Consider the following 23,595-nt stretch of genomic DNA (forward strand, 5'->3'; position numbering starts at 1 on the left):
ACATGCCGTGCGCGCGCGTGCGCCCACGGGGACACGCCCAGGCCTGGGAGGCGAGGGCGGGCCGCTTCCGCCGGCCCGTGGGCGGGGCCTACCGAGGCCTGAACTCCGCCCCTGCTGGGCCGCACCGCCCCGTTCCGCGCAAAGCGAAACCGGAGGCTATTCAACGTGGTAACGCGTGCTGCTTCAGGCTCCGTTAGTCCCGCGCTCTTTCACGGAAATAGAAACATATGTCTTGGGGCCTTAACACCGCTCCGAAATGGAGAAAAGGGTAGCGTATCCTTTTGTACCACGCGGTGCTCTCGGTGCCATCTTGCAGTGGAGGAAAGTGAAGATAAGCACTCGTTCCATGTTCCGACTCCTTTCTCCTAGTCTCTGCGCTTGCCGCCTCTTTTCCCTGGCTTTCTCCTCCCACCCCGACTCCCCTGATTCACAAGGTGGAAAATCAAGGCAAGAAGAGATAAGGTGGTTTCTTCTCACGCAGAGTATGGGGAGGAGTTTGCCTCTCAGTCTGGAATTTTTTTAAATTATTGATTCATTTACTGAACAAATATCTTGAGTACCTATCATGTACCAGGTAAACGCTTGAAGCTAAGCTCTGAACCTTTCAGACACGGTCTTTGCTCCCACAGACCTTGAGGATTAGTGAGGGAGACAGTCACTAAATAAATATATCAATATAAATTGTAGTAAGTACTCTAGCACCTTTAACTGTACGGACTCTAAAGACAGATCGCCTGGGTTGGTAATCCCAGCTCTGCCATTCTGCCTTCATTTCCCCGTCTGTAAAATGGGGCTTATAGTAATAATGGTCCCCTAAACACATAAGATGTTGCTGTGACGATAACACAGGTAAGGCATGTAGAACAGGCCCAACACATTTTAAGTTTAATCATTAGCTATTATGATAATGAGGAGGAGAAAGTAGGGTTCTGTCCAAGAGTAAGAGAGGTCTCTCCGTGGAAATGACCTAAGGCCTAAAAGATGATGGCTCTCCAACCAAGCAAAGTGGACAGAAAAGAATTCAAAGCAGAGAGAGAGTAGCATATACCAAGGTCATTTCATTATATGAAACGATGTTCATCATTATTTTAAATGAACCTAAAACTGTCAGGATACTCATTAAGTGGCCTGAGGATAGCAAGCATTTGAGAGATGCTGCTTTAAAGGGGTAGAGAAGGAACCATAGGATACTGTGAAAGGGAAGCCAAAGATGTAAGAGGAAAATCTGAAGAGTATAAAGTCAGGGAAGATCAAACAAACAAACAAAAATAGAGAAACTGTTTCAAGAAGGTGAAAGTGGGCTTCCCTGGTGGTGCAGTGGTTAAGAATCCACCTGCCAATGCAGGGGACACGGTTTCGATCCCTGGTCCAGGAAGATCCCACATGCTGCAGAGCAATTAAGGCTGTGTGCCACAACTACTGAGCCTGTGCTCTAGAGCCCGTGAGCCGCAGCTACTGAGCCCACGTGCCACAACTACTGAAGCCCGCACGCCTAGAGCCCGTGCTCTGCAACAAGAGAAGCCACCGCAACGAAGAGTAGCCCCTGCTCACCGCAAATGGAGAAAGCCCGCGCACGTTAACGAAGACCCAATGCAGCCAAAGATAAATAAATAAATTTTTTTTAAAGGTGAAAGTAACCAACATTGTAGAAAACTGCTGAAGATCTGGCATGAGAAGACTGAAAAGGATCCACTGGATCCGCAGTTGGAAGTCAGACTGAAATGGATTGAAGAACGAAGGAAAAATGAAGGAGTAAGATGGCAAGTGGACCACTCATTTTAAGAAGTGAAGCAGCGAGACAGGGTAAGAACTGAAAGGAGGTATGGGTCAAGGGAGGCTTTTTTAAGATGGGAAATTAGAATATGTTTAGTGTTGGAGAAAGTAGAAGATAAAAGAAGAGAATAGCTAAAGTTCCAAAGTCTTAAGAAGGGAAGGTGATGGTTTAGGCTCCAGGGCACATTGGCCTTTCCTAGAAAAAAGGACCTTTTCTCCACTGAAACAAGAGAAGAAAAAAGAAATCAGTTTGTAGATGCAGCAGTGAGATGAGGGAGTTTTTAGCTGATGGTTGCTGTTTTCTCAATGAAGCGTTTCTTGAAGGTTCACCACTGTCACAACCACCAAAAAGGAAAAAAAAAAAAAAAAAGTACATATCTTGAACTACAAACAGGACTTATAAAACCTGAGTGCAAAGTTACAGTTTCTGTTCACTAAAACTTTTTTTTTTTTCTACATCACGCAGCTTGCAGGATCTTAGTTCCCTGACCAAGGATTGAACCCAGGCCACGGCAGTGAAAGTGCCGAGTCCTTACCACTGGACCACCAGGGAATTCCCTAAAACTTTTTAATCTAATTCCCTCATTCATTCCACAAACTTTAATGGTGCATGTACTTTGTGCCAGGAACTGGGTTAGTGGCCAGGAACACAGATAGATGTATACGACCTGGTTCTCAGGGAGCTCCTGAACCATGGAAGACAAAAATGTAACAATAACTTGAAATAAAAGGAAAATACTGTCCTTTGGATCTCAGAGGCAAGAGCTCCTACCCCGTCCCACACTAGGCTCTCTATGGCTCTCTTTTTCATAGATTCTGAGGCCAGCCACAGTTCAGTGTGTATTACCACTGCAGATAATGAATTCATTCATTTATCTTTTTCATTAATTCAACCAGTGCCAGCATCATCTGCTGGGCATCAGGGATTCAGACATAAAAGTAGTCTTTTGTTTTTTTGGCCGCGCCCCTGTGGGCATGTGGGATCTTAGTTCCCCTACCAGGGGAATCAAACCCGTGCCCCCTGCGGTGGAAGCTCAGAGTCCTAACTACTGGATGGCCAGGGAATTCCCAAAAGTAGTCTTTATGAACAAATCACAATGCCCAGTTTACAGATAACTTTTTTTTTTTTTTTTTTTTTTTTTTGCGGTACGCGGGCCTCTCACTGTTGTGGCCTCTGCCGCTGCGGAGCACAGGCTCCGGACACGCAGGCTCAGCGGCCATGGCTTACGGGACTAGCCGCTCCGCAGCATGTGGGATCTTCCCGGACCGGGGCACGAACCCGTGTCCCCTGCATCAGCAGGCGGACTCTCAACCACTGCGCCACCGGGGAAACCCTACAGATAACTTTTATAGATTATATGAGTTGGTTATTTTCTGATGCTGAGATGGAAAACAACCTTATCAGTCAGTGGTCTCCAGACCCCGTTCCATGTATGTTACTAATGCAAAGTGTCATGGACTGAACTGTGTGCCCCACCACACACACACACACAAATTCATATGTTCAAATTCTCAGAATCCACAGTAGGATCTCACAATGTAATTCCATTTGGAAATAGAGCCTTTAAAGAGGTAATAAATTGAAAATGGGCCCCAATACAATCTGACTGGTATCCTTATAAGAAGAGGAAATTTGGAAACGCCAGGTAGGCACACAGACAGAGGAAAGGCCATGTGAGGACACAGTGAGAAGGCAGCCATCCGCAAGCCAAGGAGAGAGGCCTCAGGAGAAACCAAACCTACTGACACCTTGGATCTTGGACTTTTAGCCTCCAGAACTGTGAGCGAATAAATTTCTGTTGTTTAAAGCCATAGGTCTGTGGTACCTTGTCTGGCAGCTCTGGTGAACTAATATAGAAATGAAGCCACAGTTACTACTGCTTCCCAGTCTTCAGTGTGGCCCCCATGACTCCATCCTCCATCTGCTTTGCTGCCTCCATCCTCTTTCTAAATGTAAATCCAGTTGCGTCTCTTCCCTGCTCAAAACCCCTCAATGGTTCCCCATCTAAAATTTAAACACCACAAGGCCATCCATGATCGGACCTGCTTCTCCAACTATTTGCTACTGCTCCCCCCACACCTTGAACACCCCCTCTTCCTATGACATCACACCACGTTACACTGCTCCAGACATGGAATGCTCTTTCCTCACCCCAGAAACGTCTACCCATCTTCCTCAGCTCACGGCCCAAGCATCACCAGCTCTGTAAAGCCAACCTGGACCCTCATTCTCCGCCTGCCACACGCAACTCATCATCTTCCTTGTGCCACCATTTTACCTTGTACATTTTGGGGTTTGTCACACGATACTGCAAATATCAGTCTTTTTCTTTCAAATAAAAGTTTCTCCCTTTCAGTCTGGCGGCAGCCATCAGTTTATCTCAAAGGTAAGCCAAAACAGGCACTTACAAGTACATCCAGGAGCTGTGGAGGAAGAGTCGATGTAATGCGCTTTCTTCTCAAGGTGTGCTTTTGGCCGTACTGCCAGCTCTCTGCACTCCACAGGGCCCTCCACCCCACCCAGCCTGATAAAGCACGCAGACTGGGATACAAGGCCAAGCAAGGTTACGTCACATATCAGATTCCTGTGAGCCGTGCTAGCTGCAAATGCCCAGTTCCTAAGGGTGCCAGCTATGGCAAGCCTAATTATCATGGTGTTAAACCGCTAAAGTTTGCTTGAAGCCTTCAGTCTATTGTGGAGGAGTGAGCTGGGTGCCACCATGTGGCTCTGAGAGTCCTGGATTCACACTGGGTTGGTGAAAATTCTACACACAAATTCTTTGAGGTTACCCTCATTGATCCATTCCATAAATCTACCAGAAGAAATCCTGACACCTAGTGGATCACCAGTCCAGTCCACAAGTACAGGTAGATGTGAGGGTTGACATTGGCAGGTTGAAAGAGCTGTAGCCTTGGAAAGGGCCACAAGTTCCGCCACACCGCTGGTGGTTCTCACCATGCAGCTTGGAGATGGTACAATACTCTCCAGCTCCACTGTTACTGCTAATATAAGTAATGTTTGTGGGCTTCCCTGTACCCTGTGGGTACAGTGGTTAAGAATCCGCCTGCCAATGCAGGGAACAGGGGTTTCGAGCCCTGGTCCAGGAAGATCCCACATGCCACGGAGCAACTAAGCCCGGCGCCACAACTACTGAGCCTGCGCTCTAGAGCCTGCGAGCCACAACTACTGAGCCCGTGTGCCACAACTACTGAAGCCTGCATGCCTAGAGCCCATGCTCCACAACAAGAGAAGCCACCGCTGTGAGAAGCCCGCACACTGCAACAAAGAGTAGCCCCTGCTCACCTCAACTAGAGAAAAGCCCACGTTAAGCAACAAAGACCCAACACAGCCAAAAATACAATTAAAAAAAAAAAGTAATGTTTGTGAAATTCTTACCTAATAAATTAGGATATTCATGTCTAAAAAGTGTTTTTTAACGTCTCTTAAAACTAGTTGTCTACAGATTGTTTCATGAATGCATTGTCAAATTATGAAAGCTAAAGTGCAATAATGTTTGAATACTATAAGTGATGGTATATCTTGTTTCTAATAAGAAAAATACTTTTGTCTTTGCTTTATCCTTTTAGGAAGTTTACATGTCAGTGTTTAAAATGCTGTTTTGTACAATAGGTGTAAAATACGTTATGTAGAAGAGGAGTGCAGAAACTAGCCATGCACATGTTGGTGCATGTGATGAAACCGACAGCTTTACTGGAGTGATGCAGTGCTCTGCTGGGTTACTCTCCAGTGGCTGTTTTATGGAGTTTGGCAAGGATCGACTTTTTTAAAAAAATTAATTTATTTTTGGCTGCATTGGGTCTTCGTTGCTGTGCGTGGGCTTTCTCTAGTTGTGGCGAGTGGGGGCTACTCTTTGGTGCGGTGCGTGGGCTTCTCATTGCAGTGGCTTCTCTTGTTGCAGAGCACGGGCTCTAGGTGCGCAGGCTTCAGTAGTTGTGGCATGCCAGCTCTAGAGTCCAGGCTCAGTAGCTGTGGCACACAGGCTTAGTTGCTTGGCGGCATGTGGGATCTTCCCGGACCAGGGCTCAAACCTGTGTCCGCTGCACTGGCATGCAGATTCTTAACCACTGTGCCACCAGGAAAGCCCAAGGACAAACTTTTAAAATTGGATTTTGCTTGGAAATGTGAAGGATGTCCTAATCCTCTGTCATGATCATATGCAGAAAAGTCATGAAAGTTGACTAGGGTCTACATTTTTAGATTCAATCTAATATTCCATATCTGTGACTGCTGCTTCCGAAAGGAGAAAAGTTTAAAAGAATGCCACCATTTTTAAGAGAACTGAATAAACATGTTGCAAGAGGATTCTCTTACAAAAGAAACAAATCCTGGTTAACCTAAACAAAATTGCCTTGGTCTCCACAGTACCACTGAAGTTCACTTAAAAGGCAGAGGCTCCTGACTCAATCCCATGACTCCACGGGATCTGTAGAATACTGAATTTCATGCAAAATAGTAATGGTACTTCTACTGGCATATACTGAAACTGATGGAAATTGAACATCAAGTAAATGAGAAGGGAATTATAAACCTTAAGGTTTGTAAGCTAGTAATGCTAGGATTGGGAAATTGATGTTCATCAGATACCTTTCAAGTGTGGGAGGATAGAAAAAGTCAGCTTTGATCAAAATTGTAAATACTTTATCTGTAGTGCTAGTTTGTGACCATTTTACCTTTGGCTAAAAATTAAGGTTGGCTTTATTTAAAAGTAACATCATTGCTCAGTCTAACAAGTGTTAAAAGTCATCTTGGGTTAACCCAATTTATCCATTCCCGTAAGGCTACTGAGAAAAGTCATGTAGTTGCTGTTAATACAAGTTCATGGTTTCCAATTTAACTACATTTTTTTCATTCCTGCTCAACCTACCCTCAAAAATCCTTACCTTTCTACAAACTTCCAAGTCACCAATTATGCCTTCTTTAATAGTCAGCATACCACCACATCTGTTTGCTTCCCATCTTCCCGTAGTCCAGGCTTAGTTTACCTGGGTGAATTTGAGTGTGTAGGAAATATGGAAGAGTAATTGCCCCAATTCTTTCCAATTCTGGTTTTGCTGACTTAATAGGTAGTTTAATTTTGAAATCGAATTGCTGGTTTCCTTGAACCAATCTTTCTCCTATTCTCGTCAGGTCTTTTAAAAGACTCACTTAGGGAATTCCCTGATGGTCCAGTGGTTAGAGCTCTGCACTTCTACTGTGGGGGGCGGGGAGTGGGGGATGGCAGGCAGGGCTCAATCCCTGGTCAGGCAACTAAAATCTTGCAAGCTGGGTCTTGAGGCAAATCAATCAATCAATCAATCAATCAATCACTTAAATGATTTCCATAAAATAGGTAACAGGCTCACAAAACCTCTTGAGACCTAAATTCCTTTCCACTCAAAAAACAAACAAACAAACAACAAAAGTTAAACCATACATTTTGTGTGTAAAGGTTGTTCAACTAAAGGAATAAATGTCTGTTAATTTCCTTTTCCTTTTTTTTTTCCGGTACGCAGGCCTCTCACTGTTGTGGACTCTCCCATTGCAGAGCACAGGGTCCAGAAGCGCAGGCTCAGCGGCCATGGCTTACGGGCCCAGCTGCTCCGCAGCATGTGGGATCCTCCCGGACCAGGGCACGAACCCGTGTCCCCTGTATCGGCAGGCAGACTCTCAACCACTGCGGCACCAGGGAAGCCCTTCTTTTCCTTTTTTTGGCTGCCCCACTCAGCTTGTGGGATCTTAGTTCCCCGACCAGGGATCAAACCCGGGGCCCAACTGGCAGTGAAGGTGCCAAGTCCTAACCATTGGACCACCAGGGAATTCCCTAAATTTTAAAAAATAAAAAATAAATAAGGGACTTCCCTGGTGGTCCAGTGGGTAAGACTCCGCAATCCCAATGCAGGGGGCCCAGGTTCGATCCCTGGTCGGGGAACTAGATCCCACATGCATGCCGTAACTAAGAGTTCGCATGCTACAGCTAAAGATCCCGCATGCTGCAATGAAGATCCCGTGTGCCGCAACTAAGACCCAGTGCAGCCAAATAAGTAAAATTTTTTGTAAAAATAAATTTATTTATTTATTTTTGGCTGCATTGGGTGTTCGTTGCTGTGTGCGGGCTTTCTCTAGTTGTGGCAAGCGGGGGCTACTCTTCGTTGCGGTGCACGGGCTTCTCACGGCGGTGGCTTCTCTTGTCACGGAGCACGGGCTCTAGGCGCACGGGCTTCAGTAGTTGTGGCACCTGGGCTCAGTAGTTGTGGCTTGCGGGCTCTAGAGTGCAGACTCAGTAGTTGTGGCACACGGGCTTAGTTGCTCCGTGCCACGTGGGATCTTCCTAGACCAGGGCTCGAACCTGTGTCCCCAGCATCAGCAGGCAGATTCTTAACTGTGCCACCAGGGAAGTCCCTAAAATCCTTTGTAAGGAAGGGAAAGTTTACAAATAAATCCTTACCAAGAGAACTCACAGATTTTGATCTGCAGTAACTACCAAGTTTTTTGAACTGCTTTTTTAAAAAAGAGGCCACTACCTACTCCTCTGTCACACAAATTGTGCTAAAGGGCCCAATTCCAGTACTATGCACATCAGCTTCAGATGGAATATCATGCTGGATCTGAGAATTAAAGTTTAAATTGGGGGACAAATAAAAATGTAAGCTCAAGCAGAGTTCCAGTTCACCATAGGATCAATTTAAGTGTGCAGTCAGTTTATATTCAGTACCACCTGGTGTGCACTGTGTGCTGTGTGAATGACTGTATCATAATAAACAGATTTGGGTTTTTCTTAAACAGTAGCAAGAAAAATGCTTGCTGTGCAAATCCTGGGCTGCCCCAAGAGAGGCAAATGAAAACCCCATGCCTAAATTTGTCTCTTCCTATTTTATCTCCTCTCTGCGTTCAGACCTTTCTCTTTTTCACCCCAGGGTTATTCCTTAACCCTTCCGACCCCATCTGCAATCTTCCATCCTGTGCCACATTGGAAGATGTCTCCCGGGCGCCTGGGCTCAGCAAAACAATACTTTTCTTTTTCTCGGGCTGGGTAGTAAGGCAGTGCCAGCCCAGGCTCTGAGCCTCATTAGATTGATTAGGCAAAGAAGTCAGGCAGAATGCTGTTTATACTTTGCACCGTTCCTCTCACCAAAGCCTCTTTGGTGTTCTCTTCTTTCTTTTTTCCTTACATGGCCTTCACGAAGAGTAATTAATTAAGATTTAAAAGCAGTAATAAATCACATTTTATAGACTCTGAGCACAATATATTTTTCCTGAAAGCCAATTTAGAAGAAATCTCTAAAATGAGATGTAAAACAACAGCAATTGAAATAAATAATCGAACTGAAAAGTCCCAAGCACTGTCAAAAGAAGAACCGTGTACTCTATCTCTGCAATAACAGGCATATAATAGGATCGTTTTCAGCCCATTTCCCCATCCTGCCGGGCAAGAGTTGGTTCAGATAAGGAAAAAGAGCCAAACAAACCGGGGTGGGGGTGGGGGGGTGGGGAACACCAGTTATTTTTGATGCCTGGTAAACAGCCTGCGCCAGGGGATAAGGCTTTTCTGGCTCTCAAATACCCATTCTTCCCTTTCCTTGTGTCTGTCCTCCTCCCTGGAAGCTGCGGGGTAGGGAGTTCTAAAAATAGTCCGTGAATCACGGCAGATAATATTGTGCAGCTGTTACATAAACAGCCAGCCCGCGCGGGCGCCGAGGGTAGGAACGGAAAATATCTGGGTCAGGGTTGTCACTCTGAATAGGTTCCCCCGGAGCCGGCCTGCGGGAGGCGCGGCCGGGAGGAGGCTTGGGCCCACGGGCCGGGAACAGCAGGGGAGTGGCGGGCGGCCCTCGGCGGGGTAGCCGAGGCAGCTGGCCGGGCGCGGGCGGCGGCGCGAGCTGGGCGGACGTGCTCCGCGCGGTCTCTCCATGGCGGGGAGCGGGCCGCGGCGTCGGCGGCGCTGACCGGCCGGGACTGGGCGGGCGGGCGGGCGGACCCGGGCGGGGGCCTGGGGCTGAGGGAAGATGAGCGCTCTCCTGGAGCAGAAGGAGCAGCAGGAGAGGCTGCGGGAGGCCGCGGCCTTGGGGGACATTCGGGAGGTGCAGAAACTGGTGGAGAGCGGGGTGGATGTGAACTCCCAAAATGAGGTCAACGGCTGGTAAGTGGGGAGCGGGGGAGGCCTAGGGTCAGAGCACCCGGCCCGGGCGCGACCTCGGCCTAGCGCTGAACCCGACGCCCTCTAAGGCGTGGCCCGGCGCTCCGGGTCAACGAGGCTGTGCGCTCTGGAGGCCAGACCTGGCCCCCTCTGCCTCGGTTAGTCAGCGGAGCGTCGTGTCCAAATCCCGGCCCACGTGGTCCTGCCCCGGCAGCGCCCACCCGAACCCTGGCGCCCGCCGTTCCCCCCTCCCCACCCCTAACGTCACCCTAATTTGATGCTCACCCCAGTTCTAGTCTGGAATTACTATGAAGAGCACGTCTGTGCAGAGCAAAAAGCATAAGCAACTGAGGAAATGTGGATCTTATAAACTAGCACGATTTCTTTTCCCAAGACTAGGGGAAAAAATCACTTGCATCCCTATTCTGCTTCTCTGTTGTCTCACTGCAGCAGTGATTTGCTACTACCTACAGCTGCCTGTTGCAGGAAGACCCATTCATTTATCGTATGGAGTGTTTGCTTTGTTTTCTTACAACAGTTTCAAACATGGGACTTCAGATGCCTGCATGCAGTTGAGTCCTTTCCAACTAAATAAGGCATCTCATTTTATGATGTGCTGGTGGTCAAGTTTTAAGTTACTGAATGTGGTATTATTCTGCTCTCTTCACATTTAAATTTTAATTTTTTATTTGATCCAGGTAATGCTTAACCAACCTATATTGCTAGCTGAGAGTTAAAGTGAGTTTGCAAATGTTTTATTTTTTAAGGTGGAATCATACAGTTTGAAACTAAAAGGGACATTGGAGATGGGTTCAACTTCAGAGAATAACCTGCCCGAGGTCACACAACTATTAATATAAAAGCCAGGACTGGAGTCGCAGTTTCCCGACTTCCTCACAAATCTATCTACGAACTTACCCTAAGGAAAACAGCCTGCGTAGCTGTCCAGAAAGCGAGGAAACAGTAGAAACTGCTTTTTTGTTTTGTTTAAAAGTGTTTGCAAACTAGCTTGCTTTTCTCTGTGTGTGCCATTTCTAGGATTGCTGTGTGGTTCACAAGCTGTGAATCATTGTTTCGGCACTGGGAGGCAGTGTTGTGTAGAAGAATAAGCCTGGTCTTTCCTGCAGGTTCTTCTCCATTCCTGCTTAGATATACAACCTTGCCCGAGTCACTTCATTTTCCAGTTATTTCAGAAGAGTGTTGTGAGCATTTACGGAGATGCAGCATGATATAAACAGCTAACATTTATTGAGCTTGCTCCGTAGTGCAAACAAGCTTCCAGGTGCTTTATGTGTATTATCTCATTCACAACTACTCAGGGACATAGCTATTGTTATCCTCTCCATTTTGTAGGTGAGGATACTGAAGCCCAGAAAGATTAAGTAATTTTCCCAAGGTCACAGAGTTTACAGTAACTGATGGAGCTGGGAAACAAACCCAGCATCTGCCTCCAAACCATACTTCCTCTTTTTTTTTTTTTTTTGGCCACACCCAACGGCATGTGGGATCTAAGTTCCCCGACCAGGGATCGAACCCACACCCCCTGCAGTGGAAACATGGAGTCTTAACCACCGGACCACCAGGGAAGCCCCCAAACCATACTTTCTTAACCACATAGTAGGTGCTCAGTGAACGTAAGTTGGTGGAACTATGAAGAGACTTTCATAGATTTAATTGGGGGAAGATGTCTAATAGGACTTCAAATGCAACATGCCCAGGGTTGAGTTCCTGGTCGCCCTAATTGTCCCCAGCCTGCTCCTGAGTCCTCATCTCAGCATCTGAGGTGCACAGGCCAGAACCTTTGGTGCCCTCCTTGCCTTCTGTCTTTCCCTCACACCCCACATCCAGTCAAGCCGCTAATCCTGCCAGCTCCACTGGCAGCGGTGTAGTTAGAATCTGACCATTTCTCACTAGCTCTACCACTACACCTCTGGTGCAAAGCCACCATCATTCCATCACTTGGATTAATGCAGTAGCCTCCTAACTAGTCCTTCTACCCTACATCTTTTCTCAGCACAGCAGCCAGAGGGATCTTTTCTCAGCACAGCAGCCAGTCAGATCATTTCATTCTGCTCAAAACCCTTTAATAGCTCCCGTCTCACGTTGAATAAAAGCCCACAGGGTCCTACAGTTTCGACTCCTTGTCCCTGCATCCTCTGTCTTTACCTCTAAGCCTCACCTCCGGCTTTACCCCCTTGCCCCCTTCATTCTGCTCTCCTGGCCTCCTTGCTTTTCCTGAAAACACCAGGCACAATGTTGATTCAAGGCCTTTGTGTTTTCTCTTCCCGTTATTTAAAATGCTTTTGTCCCCTCACCTCCTTCAGGTCTTAGCTTAGACGTCCCCTTAATGAGTCTTTCCTTGGCCCTCAATTTAAAATTGAGCCATGCCCCTTCCCTGTCTCTGGCATTTCCTAATCCCTTTCCTCTCTTTATTGTCCTTGTAATACAATCTCTGTGTACCATAGTGTTTTGCTTAGTTGCTGACTGCCTCAGTTTTCTCATCTGTAAAGTGGGAGAACGTTGATAATAGTAGGTTGTTTAGAGGATTAAATGGGTTGTTTAGAGGATTAAATGAATTAATATATGTAAAACTTTTAGAACAGTGTTCAGCATGTAAAACATGTCTGTGTTAACTATTTTTTTCTTTTTTAACTATTATTTTTTTATTAAGCAGTGTGCTGGGTAATGGGATATAAAGGTTATCCTCAAAAAACATAGTCAGCAGCATAGAAAAGCAGAATGGTTACTGCTTTCAATTCTTAGCTGCTCAGTAACCACAGTTTCTGCACAAATGAAATTTGTGCCTCTGGTCTGAAATACTTCCCAGCACTGAAAGGATGCCAGTGCCTCTGGTCTGAAATACTTCCCAGCACTGATAGGCTATTCTGACTGCAAATTTAAAGCTTAAAGAGTTCACGTTCAAAGATAGAGCTCCCACATCAATTGTACTTCAAGTGTCATGCATACCCCTTTGCTTTAAGGAACAAGTATAATAGCTCAGGAAGAAGTTGAAAATATTGCCTGGCTACAGTGCCTGTCAGTTCTGGCCACCCAGAGCTGCACAGGTCTGGACTATAAATGATGATCACTCAGGGTACAGGGCTGTGGGGGACGTGCTGTGTTAACTTAACTCCACTTTACATGGTGATGCTTTAGCTAGCTGGTTTGTCCCCAAGTGTCTCAGATCCACTGGCAGTATATTTCTTCCTTCACTCTCAAGCTTGTCGTGAACAAGTGATTTACTACTAGCAAGTGAGCACTTTATTTCCAAAAGGGAACATATTTTTCTCATCATGCTCCATTCATTTTTGAGTGCTTGCTTATCATTATAATTATTCATTTTCAGGCTTTCAAGACATCCACACACAAACACACTCTCAGCTGTAGTTTGGCCAGAATCAAGGATATGTGGGATCCTTCTACTCCAAGTAATGCCCACCGTGTCCTTGGTTCACTCATTCAGCAAATATTAAGTACCTGTATATTCAAGCAGATCCTTCCTTACCCTCACACAGAGCTTATATTTTAGAAGTCCATATCAAGACTCTTCCCTTATTTTCCCCAAATTGGCATTCTTTTCATCATAGAGTACCTTTTAAAGACATCTGGATAATCTAATTCTAATGGGTAATAGTTTGGAATGTCAAATATCACTCTGAAACATCAGTGGAGTTGCTCCCAGCCAGCCAGACAAGCTGGCTTTCTGTAAGTCATAAATATTAAGGTGCCCAGGGCAAATCAGCTTTTTCCTGGAACCAAATGTACTTTCTAGATAGTTATATTTCTCAGGTGGGTGACCTAATCCTCAGTATTGAACTTATGTTCTATTCTTTACCATATTTATATTCGTCTATAAGCTCTGAAGATATTTATCTCAGTTCAATTAGAGAGTTGGTGAGTGAGGACATTTCAAAACGGGAGAAAAGTAATTTCCTTCCATAATAACATTCAGGTTTGGCAACTGGGGATGAATTTCGTAGCTCTATTAAGTTGGAGTATTGGCTAGCATGTTATTCTGTTTCTGTGCAGTGTTAAGATAATAGCTCTTTAGAGTGTGCATAATCCCTTCCTGTGTGTACAATAGTAAATAATTAGTTTTACTTAAATAAGTCTAATACTTCAGAAGAGTTCTCAAAACTTTTGGCTGTTGATGTACATTTTTGAAGTGCTTTAGGAATTAAAGTACGTGTGTAGTGCCTTAAACACAAGGCATTGCACATGTACTTTAATTCCTAAAGCACTTGAAAAATGTAGCCTTCTGGAGAGAGCTAGAGAAGTGAACTCTTAAAAATGGAAATTTGGAAATCCTTTGTGTGTGTGTGTGAAGGAGAGAAAAGGAAAGAGGAAAAGAGTAACTGAGATTCAGACAGGAATCTGCTGTAGTAATAATTTTAGTGGCAGAGCAAGCTGCAGATGAGAGATGGTTAGTAGCCTGATAATATTTAATCTTCAAGTGACATTTGGTGCATATGAAGCAAGTTTCCATAGTCTCTTAAAAGGAATATGGCCATGTAAAAATATATTTTAAAGAGACTGGTACAATCTAATGAGCGACACTGATAGAGTGAACACACAGGATATCAGTAGAGTTATCTAGCCAGCCAGGCAGCCAGCCTTCTGAAAGCCATTGAAATAAAGCTCCGAGGATAAATCAGCTTTTCCCAAGGGCCAGAAATGAAATTGAAAAATCAATTTTAAGCATATTAAATATTTCGATCATCTGCTTTCTGAAAAGAGAAGTTAAGATTACCAGCCTGATTTTCTGGTTCTAGCTGAACTCTAACACGCTTGTATGTATTTATTTACTGGTGTGTAGAATTTGAAATCCCAAATCACCTCTCCACTTTTTAAATCACTCTTTTTTTCTTTTCTTTGCCGTAGGACCTGTTTACACTGGGCATGTAAACGCAACCATGGTCAGGTGGTCTCTTACTTGTTAAAATCGGGAGCTGACAAAGAGATTCTTACCACAAAGGGAGAAATGCCAGTCCAATTAACATCAAGGAGAGAAATTAGGAAGATTATGGGAGGTGAGTCTGTGTTTTGAGGCAACTTTTGATTTTGTCAACCTAATTTAAGACTTATGGTATTATTGTATATATTCTTTTTTTTTTTTTTTTTTTTTTTCCTGCGGTACGCCGGCCTCTCACTATTGTGGCCTCTCCCGTTGCGGAGCACAGGCCCCGGATGCGCAGGCTCAGCGGCCATGGCTCACGGGCCCAGCCGCTCCGCGGCATGTGGGATCCTCCCGGACCGGGGCACGAACCCGTGTCCCCTGCATCGGCAGGCGGACTCTCAACCACTGCGCCACCAGGGAAGCCCTATTGTATATATTCTTGATGCCAAACAGCCAATCTGTTTGTATCTAAAAACAAGATAGTCTTAACTGTGCCAAGATAATTATTCCATACTGTTTCTGGAAAGGTAGGCATTATAAAGTTTTGGTTTTTTATCTGTAAACTTTAAGGTGATAAAAATGGTAACGATAAACGTGCAGTAAACACTGATCAAAATATTTGTTGTATACCAAAGGACACTAGCTTTCACAAGATACTCTTTACTTTGTAATTTTTAAAGGGCTATGTAAATGTTCTGTGTTTCCGTCTTTTTAAGTGGAAGATGATGATGATAACCATGACGACCTCCCTCAGCTGAAGAAGGAGTCAGAGCTGCCCTTTGTTCCGAACTATTTGGCCAACCCAGCCTTCCCTTTCATCTATACCCCTGGGTCGGAGGATTCAGCCCAGCTGCAGAATGGGGGCCCCTCCACACCTCCTGCATCACCCCCTGCAGATGGCTCACCTCCATTGCTGCCCCCTGGGGAACCTCCCCTGCTTGGGGCCTTTCCACGGGACCACACCTCTTTGGCACTGGTTCAGAATGGGGATGTGTCTGCCCCATCTGCCATACTCAGAACACCAGAAAGCACAAAACCGGGTCCTGTTTGTCAGCCACCGGTGAGTCAGAGTCGCTCGCTGTTCTCTTCTGTCCCGTCCAAGCCACCAATGTCTCTGGAGCCTCAAAATGGGACGTATGCAGGACCAGCGCCAGCATTCCAGCCATTTTTCTTCACCGGAGCATTTCCATTTAATATGCAAGGTAACCTCTCATCAGCAAACAGCCTCTGCAACAGGGCGGGTGGTGTCCAGAAGTCTAGTGCTTTACTTCCTGGTTTTCTGAGGAATGGGGGTGGGATTTATTTATTTTGCATCTGATTATAGACTTACAGGAAAGTTGCAAGACTAGTATAAGGAACTCTCTTTACTCAGATTTACAAGTTATCTTTTGCCCTTTTACCCTGAACTACTTAAGTGTGTTTTTCTTAAGAACAAGGATAGTCTCTTACATAATCACCATATAATGAGAAGATTTAGATCCCACATGCCGTGGAGTGGCTGGGCCCGTGAGCCGTGGCTGCTGAGCCTGTGCGTCCTGCAACGGGAGAGGCCACAACAGTGACAGGCCCGCGTACCGCAAAAAAAAAAAAAGAAAAAAGAAAATATAACCTTGACCTAAAACTATTCTCTAACCCATAGTTTATATTTAAATTTTTGTCAGCTGTGTCAGCAATGCCCTTTGTGGCTATCTTCACTCCCTCTACTCCTGCCCGCCTCCCAGGATCAACCATTGCATTTGCCTATCATGTTGTTATAGTCTCCTTTAATCTGAAGCATTTCCTCAGCCTTTAGCTATCACTTTAGACCTCAGATTTTTGAAGAGTCCAGGCCAGTTATTTTGTAGAATATGATTTCCTTTCATTTTTTTCTCTGTTTATTAGGTGGTATTCTACTATAAAGAAGGGCTTTCCCTTCTCCTCCATTTGAACTCACTGATTCTTATTTTATTTATTGGGTTATAATGCATTAGTATCATTATTTTGATGTTCAAATTATGCCAGATTTATCCAGAGGGAGCCCCTTGGAGCTTGTTCTTGTGTCTCTTGGACATGCCCATCATTCTTGGAGCACTTCCTTACTTTGTGGTACAGCAAGATGTTTCAGGCTCCCTAGTATAACTTTCCCCGCCCCAGCCTTGGAATCAGCTGTTTCTCCAAGGACCCCTGGTTCTTTCTGGTGGAGAATGGTATTCAGGAACCAGAACGTGAACACTAGGTGTGCTCACTGCTGCTAGCATCATTTCTTCTAGGCTCACTCAGAGGACCGAGTTAGAATAGAAAGGAAAAAGCAAGCAAACAATAAAGAGCAATTGAATGATGAAAGGAAAGATATAAAGTAAAGATGCATGTACCTAGGAACATGACTTCAAAGCATTCTAGGTTCTCATTTAATTGTTACAGCAAACTCATCAACTGGGTATTATTATTTACATTTAATTTAATTAATTTATTTATTTTGGCCTCCCCACACAACTTGCAGAATCTTAGTTCCCCAACCAGGGATTGAACCTGGGCCCTGGCAGTGAAAGCGACGAGTCCTAACCACTGGACCACCAGTGAATTCCCATTATGTACATTTTATTTATTTATTTTTTAAGAGTTTTTTTCTTGGCTGCCCTGCGCAGCATGTGGGATCTTAGTTCCCTGACCAGGGATTGAACCTGCGCCCCTTGCATTGGAAGCATGGAGTCTTAACCACTGGACCGCCAGGGAAGTCCCTATGTACATTTTAGAAATGGAGAAACTTAAATGCAGAGAGATAGGTAATTTGCCCAGTATCACATATCTAGTACATGATAGAGCGGGGTTATACGCGTTTGTACCACAGTCATTCAAGGTTCAAAAGGTCACAAAAAGTAGAGTTGAAAGCAGCTCCCACAATTTATGACAAAAGCAACAAACTCTCCTTTGGTATTTTACATCAGCGATCTCCAGCCTTTTTGGCACCAGGGACTGGTTTTGTGGAGGACGGTTTTTCTACAGACTGGTGGGGGGAGGTGGAGAATGGTTCAGGTGGTAATTCGAGCAATGGGGACCCCCAGAGAAGCTTTGCTCCCTTGCTGCTCACCTCCTGCTGTGCAGCCCCGTTCCTAACAGGCCGTGGACCGGTATTGGTCCATGGCCGGGGGTTGGGGACCCCTGTTTTAAATGAAAATTAGAAAATGAACATATGCTTCCTGGATATCAAGCTGCATGCTGACCTGAGAGGATTAGTAACGTTAAAAAAAAAAAAAAAGGCAAGCAAACACAAATATATGTACTTTTTTCTGTATTTCTGTATCTACTTAATCTAGATCTTTTAAAAAAATATTAAAAACTGTAAATTAATCCTAATACCTCCAATTCCAGTCAACACCACAGGGTATAGTCTAGTCTTACCTTTCTTTTTCCATATCAGTAACTCCCTCACTTTCTGTTTTTGAGGACCTGTTACTGTTGTTGTTGATAACAGTGGCCCGTGGGTGGCGTGAGGGATTCATATATAAGGAGCAAAGCAGACCCACTAAATGCGCATGGGTGCATGGCTTGGGTCATCGTGGCAGCCAGGCTCAGAATTTAGGAGCAGACTGCTTAGATCGCAGAGCCACGAATAATGCTATTTGTTCACTCTCAAAGCCAAAATTCCTCCCTTATTAAGGTATACTGAATTCAAGTCATAGTTAGACTTTAATTTTTATTAGTAGCTTATCTTTTTGCTCTTGTACTGTCTTTACTGCAAGGATTTTCATATCATAAATATCTTTAGATCCACAATCGTTAAGTCTTTATAGAGTAACTCTTGTACCGTTGTCTTTCCCGTGCCTTCTTTTCACCTCGCTTCCCCTTCCCCTGCTTATGTGTTGTTTGATACCCAACCCATTCTCAAGCCTTTACCTGCTTCGCTCCAGCGGCAGAAGTAAATTGGCCTTCTGTATGGCTGGGATGGTTGTCTGCCGTCTCCCCCTGCCGCCCCTTTACTTTGTGAACCACAGTCTTAGATGTAGGGAGGACAATGCAACTGCACCAGCAGAGCCAGAACTGGGCCTGAGCAAACCGTGCTGTAATATTGTGCTTTGTTTTCTCATTGGGTGGCACAGGCCTTAGCACAGGCCATGATTAAGGGTAACCATCTTCTGGAAAAGGTCTTAAATTACATCGGGTTACTATGCCAGAATCATGCATTAACATTTTTCCCCCCTTTTCCCTAGAGCTGGTACTCAAGGTGAGGATTCAGAACCCATCTCTTCGAGAAAATGATTTCATTGAAATTGAACTGGACAGACAGGAACTCACCTACCAAGAATTGCTCAGAGTGAGTTGCTGTGAGCTGGGTGTTAATCCTGATCAAGTGGAGAAGATCAGAAAGTTACCCAATACTCTGGTAAGAAAGGTAAGAAAGGTCTGTTAAGTGGTTGCTTTTTCCATTTGGAAAATACCCAGCTTCCTCCTTGGGTATGTGAGTCATAGCTGAAGAAACGAGAAGAGAATAGAACAAGAGCAAAGGGTGTTTTTCCATTGAGCTTTCTTTCCTCTACTGGGCCTATAGAGACATTGGCGTTTCTGAAAGTGGTAGGATACCAGAGAGAATGTTCTGAATTTACCATTCACAGGTACCTATTTTTGGTTGTTTCTCTTTAGTGATCTGTAAGGATTACCTTAGTGCACTATCACATGTGCCTTGTGTTTTATAACATAAGAACCAGCCTAAATTATAGTGCAAATCTACATAGATACATGTGTGGTCCTCCCAGCATCTCTGGGTTCCCTGAATGTCAGGCTTCTGGCTTCTCGGGGCCCCTGAGGAAAACATCCCTGCACTGCCTCTCCCTTCGAGGTGTGCTTATCTTGTAGCATCTGCTGTTAAGGCCTTCTACCACTCCAACCCAGTTCACGCTCCTGGGGAATTTCCTGCACTATCACTGGTATCAGCACAGCACACCAAACACATAGAGACAAGCGGCTCCTCTTAATCTGTTTAACCTATTTTTGTTTTAGGACAAAGATGTTGCTCGACTCCAAGATTTCCAGGAGCTGGAACTGGTTCTAATGATAAGTGAAAATAATTTTCTGTTCAGAAATGCTGCATCCACACTGACTGAAAGGCCTTGCTACAACAGGAGAGCTTCAAAACTGACTTACTAATGCAGCAGGGACTTTTATCACTGAGTACTGTGACAGTGTGCATCACCTCTGGGCCAAGGACAAGCCATTGATCTAAATGCCTTGGATGCCCCGGAGGGCCCCTGGTGCCACTGCGTCGGATACACTAACATCGTTCTGCCAAGGTAGGAAGCCCCTGACCCCGAGCAGCGGTGCCACTCTTCCGAGCCTCTTGGTGCACAATAAACCTATTGCTGGAAGCTGTGAACAGCTGAGAAGTGGCCTGGAGAGGCAGAAGCCGACGGTTCTATATCCAGTGTGTTTTTTGTGCAGAATGTAAGAGAGTTGTCTAACAGAAGCTGAGAGAGAGCAGAGCCTATTTCTAGCTAGTCCTGTTGACAGTGCACCCGAAGGGCCGGGAAGCGCTTCTCTTGGTGTTGCATGTTCACGACTCTCCAGAAACGTGAACTAGAGAGGAAAACTGGGGAAAGCACAGGTACTGGACATAGGAATCTTGGTGTGACTTGTGGCTGTGAGGTTTCACATAACATAGTTATAAATGTTACTCAGGTTAAAATTATTTAAGAATACAGTTACCTAATTGTAAATATGCTGTTAACCAAAAGAGCTTCCCCTCCCTGACTTTTTCCATTGTAAACACTCGACTGCTTCTGTCTCTAGATTGCCATTGCCTAGACAGTCATCTCTGCATTAACGCCCCTTCGTGGTCACTAGAGGGCTCTCTAACGCCTTCTAAAAGAGCAACAGCTTTTTTTTTTTTTTTAACTGAAGCGATCCCTGTCTTCGTGTTTCTGTTTAATTGCACCGAAAGAGAAGAGCACAAACATTGCCAGTCCATGTTCTCCACTTTCATTTTCCACTACAAATGAAAAGCAATTTTCCAGACTGAATCCTTTGCTATTTTAAAGGTTATTGTGGGAAACTGAGCTAAAAGGAGTTAGCATCTTTATTTTTGTATCAAAGATAAAGATTATTTTGAAACTATTGGGATTTTTACACAGCTCTGAAATCTGTTGCTTTTGTAAACAAGTTGTTTGATCTTGGGCATCCTCCACAACCACCACCAACCCACTTAACAAAGTCAGTTGTGAGTCGGCCAGGCTTTGTTCTCAAAACAAACAAATAACCTGATTAAGCTCTTGAGCATGGCATAAGAATTTTTCTAAAGAACGCATTTAAGGATTCTTTTCCTTCCCTTCAGTGTCATTAATGTTAAAAAGAAAAGCTACTGTCTTGTTGAAATAAACAGCTTAACTTTAGAAACAAGAATGAGCACACTTAAACAGGAGAGCAGGGGTTTGAAGCCAGCTGTTGAAGAACATCCCTGCTGTCTTAAGAAGCTTTCTCCCCATAGTGCCTATTGTTTCCAAAGAAACTTAACTTCCTAACTGTGTTAATTTTATTGGAACACTACAGATTGAGAGAGAATGTGCAGAAGATGTCAGTGGAAGAGAATGTTGTGCTAAGCTAATGGCCTCCTGCTGCTGCTTAAATGCTGAGCTGTGGTTGAGGTGTTTTCAAGGCCAGTGTGGAGTCACTCTGTTCAGTGACTTAATTGTATTACAGCAATTACGGATGGTGAGTTACTCACCCTTGTGCAGTGTTTGCCTAACAGAGTGTAAAGGTTATTTATTACTCACTTTCTCTGAAGTACTTTAAAGAAGAAACTTCCCTTGTGTTTCAACCAGTCAGAAGATAGTCAGTCCAAACAAACTAACCCTTTTTTTCCCCTTACCTTTGAAAAAAGTTACAATTTACTGATACAGTTAAGGCTAGTTTTATCCTGGAATAAATAAATTCAGTATTAATTCATGTCTAAATCATTGGGGTTAATACTCTTCCAGCCATCCAGATCAATTAGAAATTCTTGGAAGCTGTTGAAGCCCCTGGCTGGGAGGTGGCCTACAGAGGAATAGCTCCAGGGCATTTCCCGGGCTTAGAAATGGAGGCCGCGGGAATCTCCAGTGAGAGATGGGCCCTGCCCCGCTCTCTCTTCTCCCTTATAAAGTCCTCTGTGGTCAACTGACTCTTGCGTATGGCAGTGAATTAGACTGCACAGCTGCTGGTAGGTGAGTTTCAAGTCTTAATCTATGCATTCAGAGAAATATTTTTATATGCTTTGTGTAATTTATAACAAGGATTTTTTTTTAGCTTTGTTAACTGTGAATTCGCCCCTCCTCCTCCACTGCATATTTAAAGCATGTGCTCACACTGTGTGTAAACATTCACTGAAGATCTTTCTCTTCGTGAACTGCTGACTGTTCAAGCATAACAAGTATTATTAAAATTAAATATTAACTGACCAAACCCACATTCTTTAATTTTGGCCTCCTAAACAGCACTATACTTCTAATAATACGGGGTTCAAATTGTTGGACAGTTCCAGGGAGAAAACCCTCTGGAGGAAGACTAGGAGGGACCGGGCCCCAGCTGAGCCGCCTCCCTCCTGCTGCTGCGGTGGCGTGCACGCCTGTCAGTGGCACCGGAGACGGATATCTTGTGCGGGGTCTTCCTCTCAGTTCACAGCAGTCAGCTCCATTTCCCCAGAGTAGCTGAGCCAGCTAGATGGAGGCCATCCTCTGTTAACCACATTTTTTGATTATCCTATTTACTTTACACAACTGAGCCTCTCCTTTGGGCTGTCAGCACCTGTCAGGGCCTCAATGAGCTCAGAGGCAAACTCCCAAGACAGGAGAGGAAATACAGCCTTACACCTTCAGATCTTTAGCTGAGAATGATGCCGAATGAATCTGCATTTCTGTTGGTTTGGGGCAGCTAGAGCCTCCCCAGCCAGACGTCATGCCAAATCGGCCCGATAAATCAGGGAGCACAGCAGAGACCTTTTCTTAGCTCCAAGGAGAGGCAGAATAATTTGGGCATTTGTGCTTTCATACTCGCTTTATCACAAGGATGGAAGTCTTCTTCTATGCACTCATAAACATCCTGGGCAGAAACAGCCTGCCAAAAAAATGTGATTAACCTTTAACAAATAGTCCTGCAGCACAGGCTGGCCCGATGCGTATAGAAAAATCAGATCAAAGGAGCCATCTCCACACCTACTGCAAACCATTTAGGGTGGAGGAAAAACAAAAAAGCCATCACCCACAACCAGTCACATGATACCAAGAGTAAAGTTTGAAGAAATGAGAGTCAGAGGAGACCAGAAAACTTAGTAAGGTAACAAAGAGAAGAGATCCCTTCCAAATAGAAGGCCATGTGCCAGGTAAATTCTGACCTGCAGAAAAATAAACACTTCATTGGCTTGCTCAAAAAAAGCAAATTTAATTCACTCCCTCATCTCACTGACCAGCCCGAGACTGTCAGGAGAGGGGGCAGCCTCTGGCTGCTCTGTGTTCCAATATTCACCTTCAGCCACAGTGAGGAAGATGCATGACTTGGAGACCTCACTGGTGACGGGGACCTGTCCGGAACAGACTGTTAAAGGGGCGAGGGAATAAAGCACCACGCGTTTCTCATCCCCTAGAGCAGCGGTCCCCAACCTTTTTGGCACCAGGGACTGGTTTCGTGGAAGACAGTTTTTCTATGGATGGGGTGGGGGGATGGTTCAGGCGGTTATGCAAGCGATGGGGAGCGATGGAGAGCAGCAGATGAAGCTTTGCTCGCTTGCCCACTGCTTACCTCCTGCCGTGCAGCCCGGTGCCTAACAGGCCATGGAGCGGTACCGGTCCA

General features: G+C 45.0%; 1 protein-coding gene and 1 pseudogene across 3 annotated transcripts; both read left to right on the forward strand.

The window, feature by feature from the left end:
• The first annotated feature begins 2 nt into the window (after positions 1-2).
• On the forward strand, positions 3-4,780 carry LOC307177780 (large ribosomal subunit protein eL15-like; annotated as a pseudogene). The gene is made up of 2 exons: positions 3-168; positions 4,175-4,780. The product of its transcript is annotated as a large ribosomal subunit protein eL15-like (transcript).
• Positions 4,781-9,760: 4,980 nt separating this feature from the next.
• On the forward strand, positions 9,761-22,349 carry ANKRD40 (ankyrin repeat domain 40). Of its 2 annotated transcripts, none has more exons than XM_079904959.1 (5): positions 9,761-9,911; positions 14,790-14,938; positions 15,522-16,007; positions 18,993-19,174; positions 19,780-22,349. In XM_079904959.1, the coding sequence occupies exons 1-5, from the start codon at positions 9,778-9,780 to the stop codon at positions 19,924-19,926; spliced, it is 1,098 nt and encodes a 365-aa protein (XP_079761085.1). In that variant the 5' UTR covers positions 9,761-9,777; the 3' UTR covers positions 19,927-22,349. The 2 variants fall into 2 exon arrangements, with proteins under 2 accessions (XP_079761085.1, XP_079761086.1); XM_079904960.1 differs by having other exon boundaries at positions 18,993-19,165.
• The last annotated feature ends 1,246 nt before the right edge of the window (positions 22,350-23,595 follow it).

Source organism: Stenella coeruleoalba (genome assembly GCF_951394435.1).
Source record: "Stenella coeruleoalba genome assembly, chromosome: 19".
NCBI classification, from domain to species: domain Eukaryota; kingdom Metazoa; phylum Chordata; class Mammalia; order Artiodactyla; family Delphinidae; genus Stenella; species Stenella coeruleoalba.

Bases quoted from the DNA above. Each gene is read 5' to 3' on its own strand.
- ANKRD40 (XM_079904959.1), top strand. From the start codon at position 9,778: ATGAGCGCTCTCCTGGAGCAGAAGGAGCAGCAGGAGAGGCTGCGGGAG. The intron at 14,939-15,521 runs GTGAGTCTGTGT...CGTCTTTTTAAG, and splicing joins AATTAGGAAGATTATGGGAG to TGGAAGATGATGATGATAAC. The intron at 19,175-19,779 runs GTAAGAAAGGTC...TTTTTGTTTTAG, and splicing joins CCAATACTCTGGTAAGAAAG to GACAAAGATGTTGCTCGACT.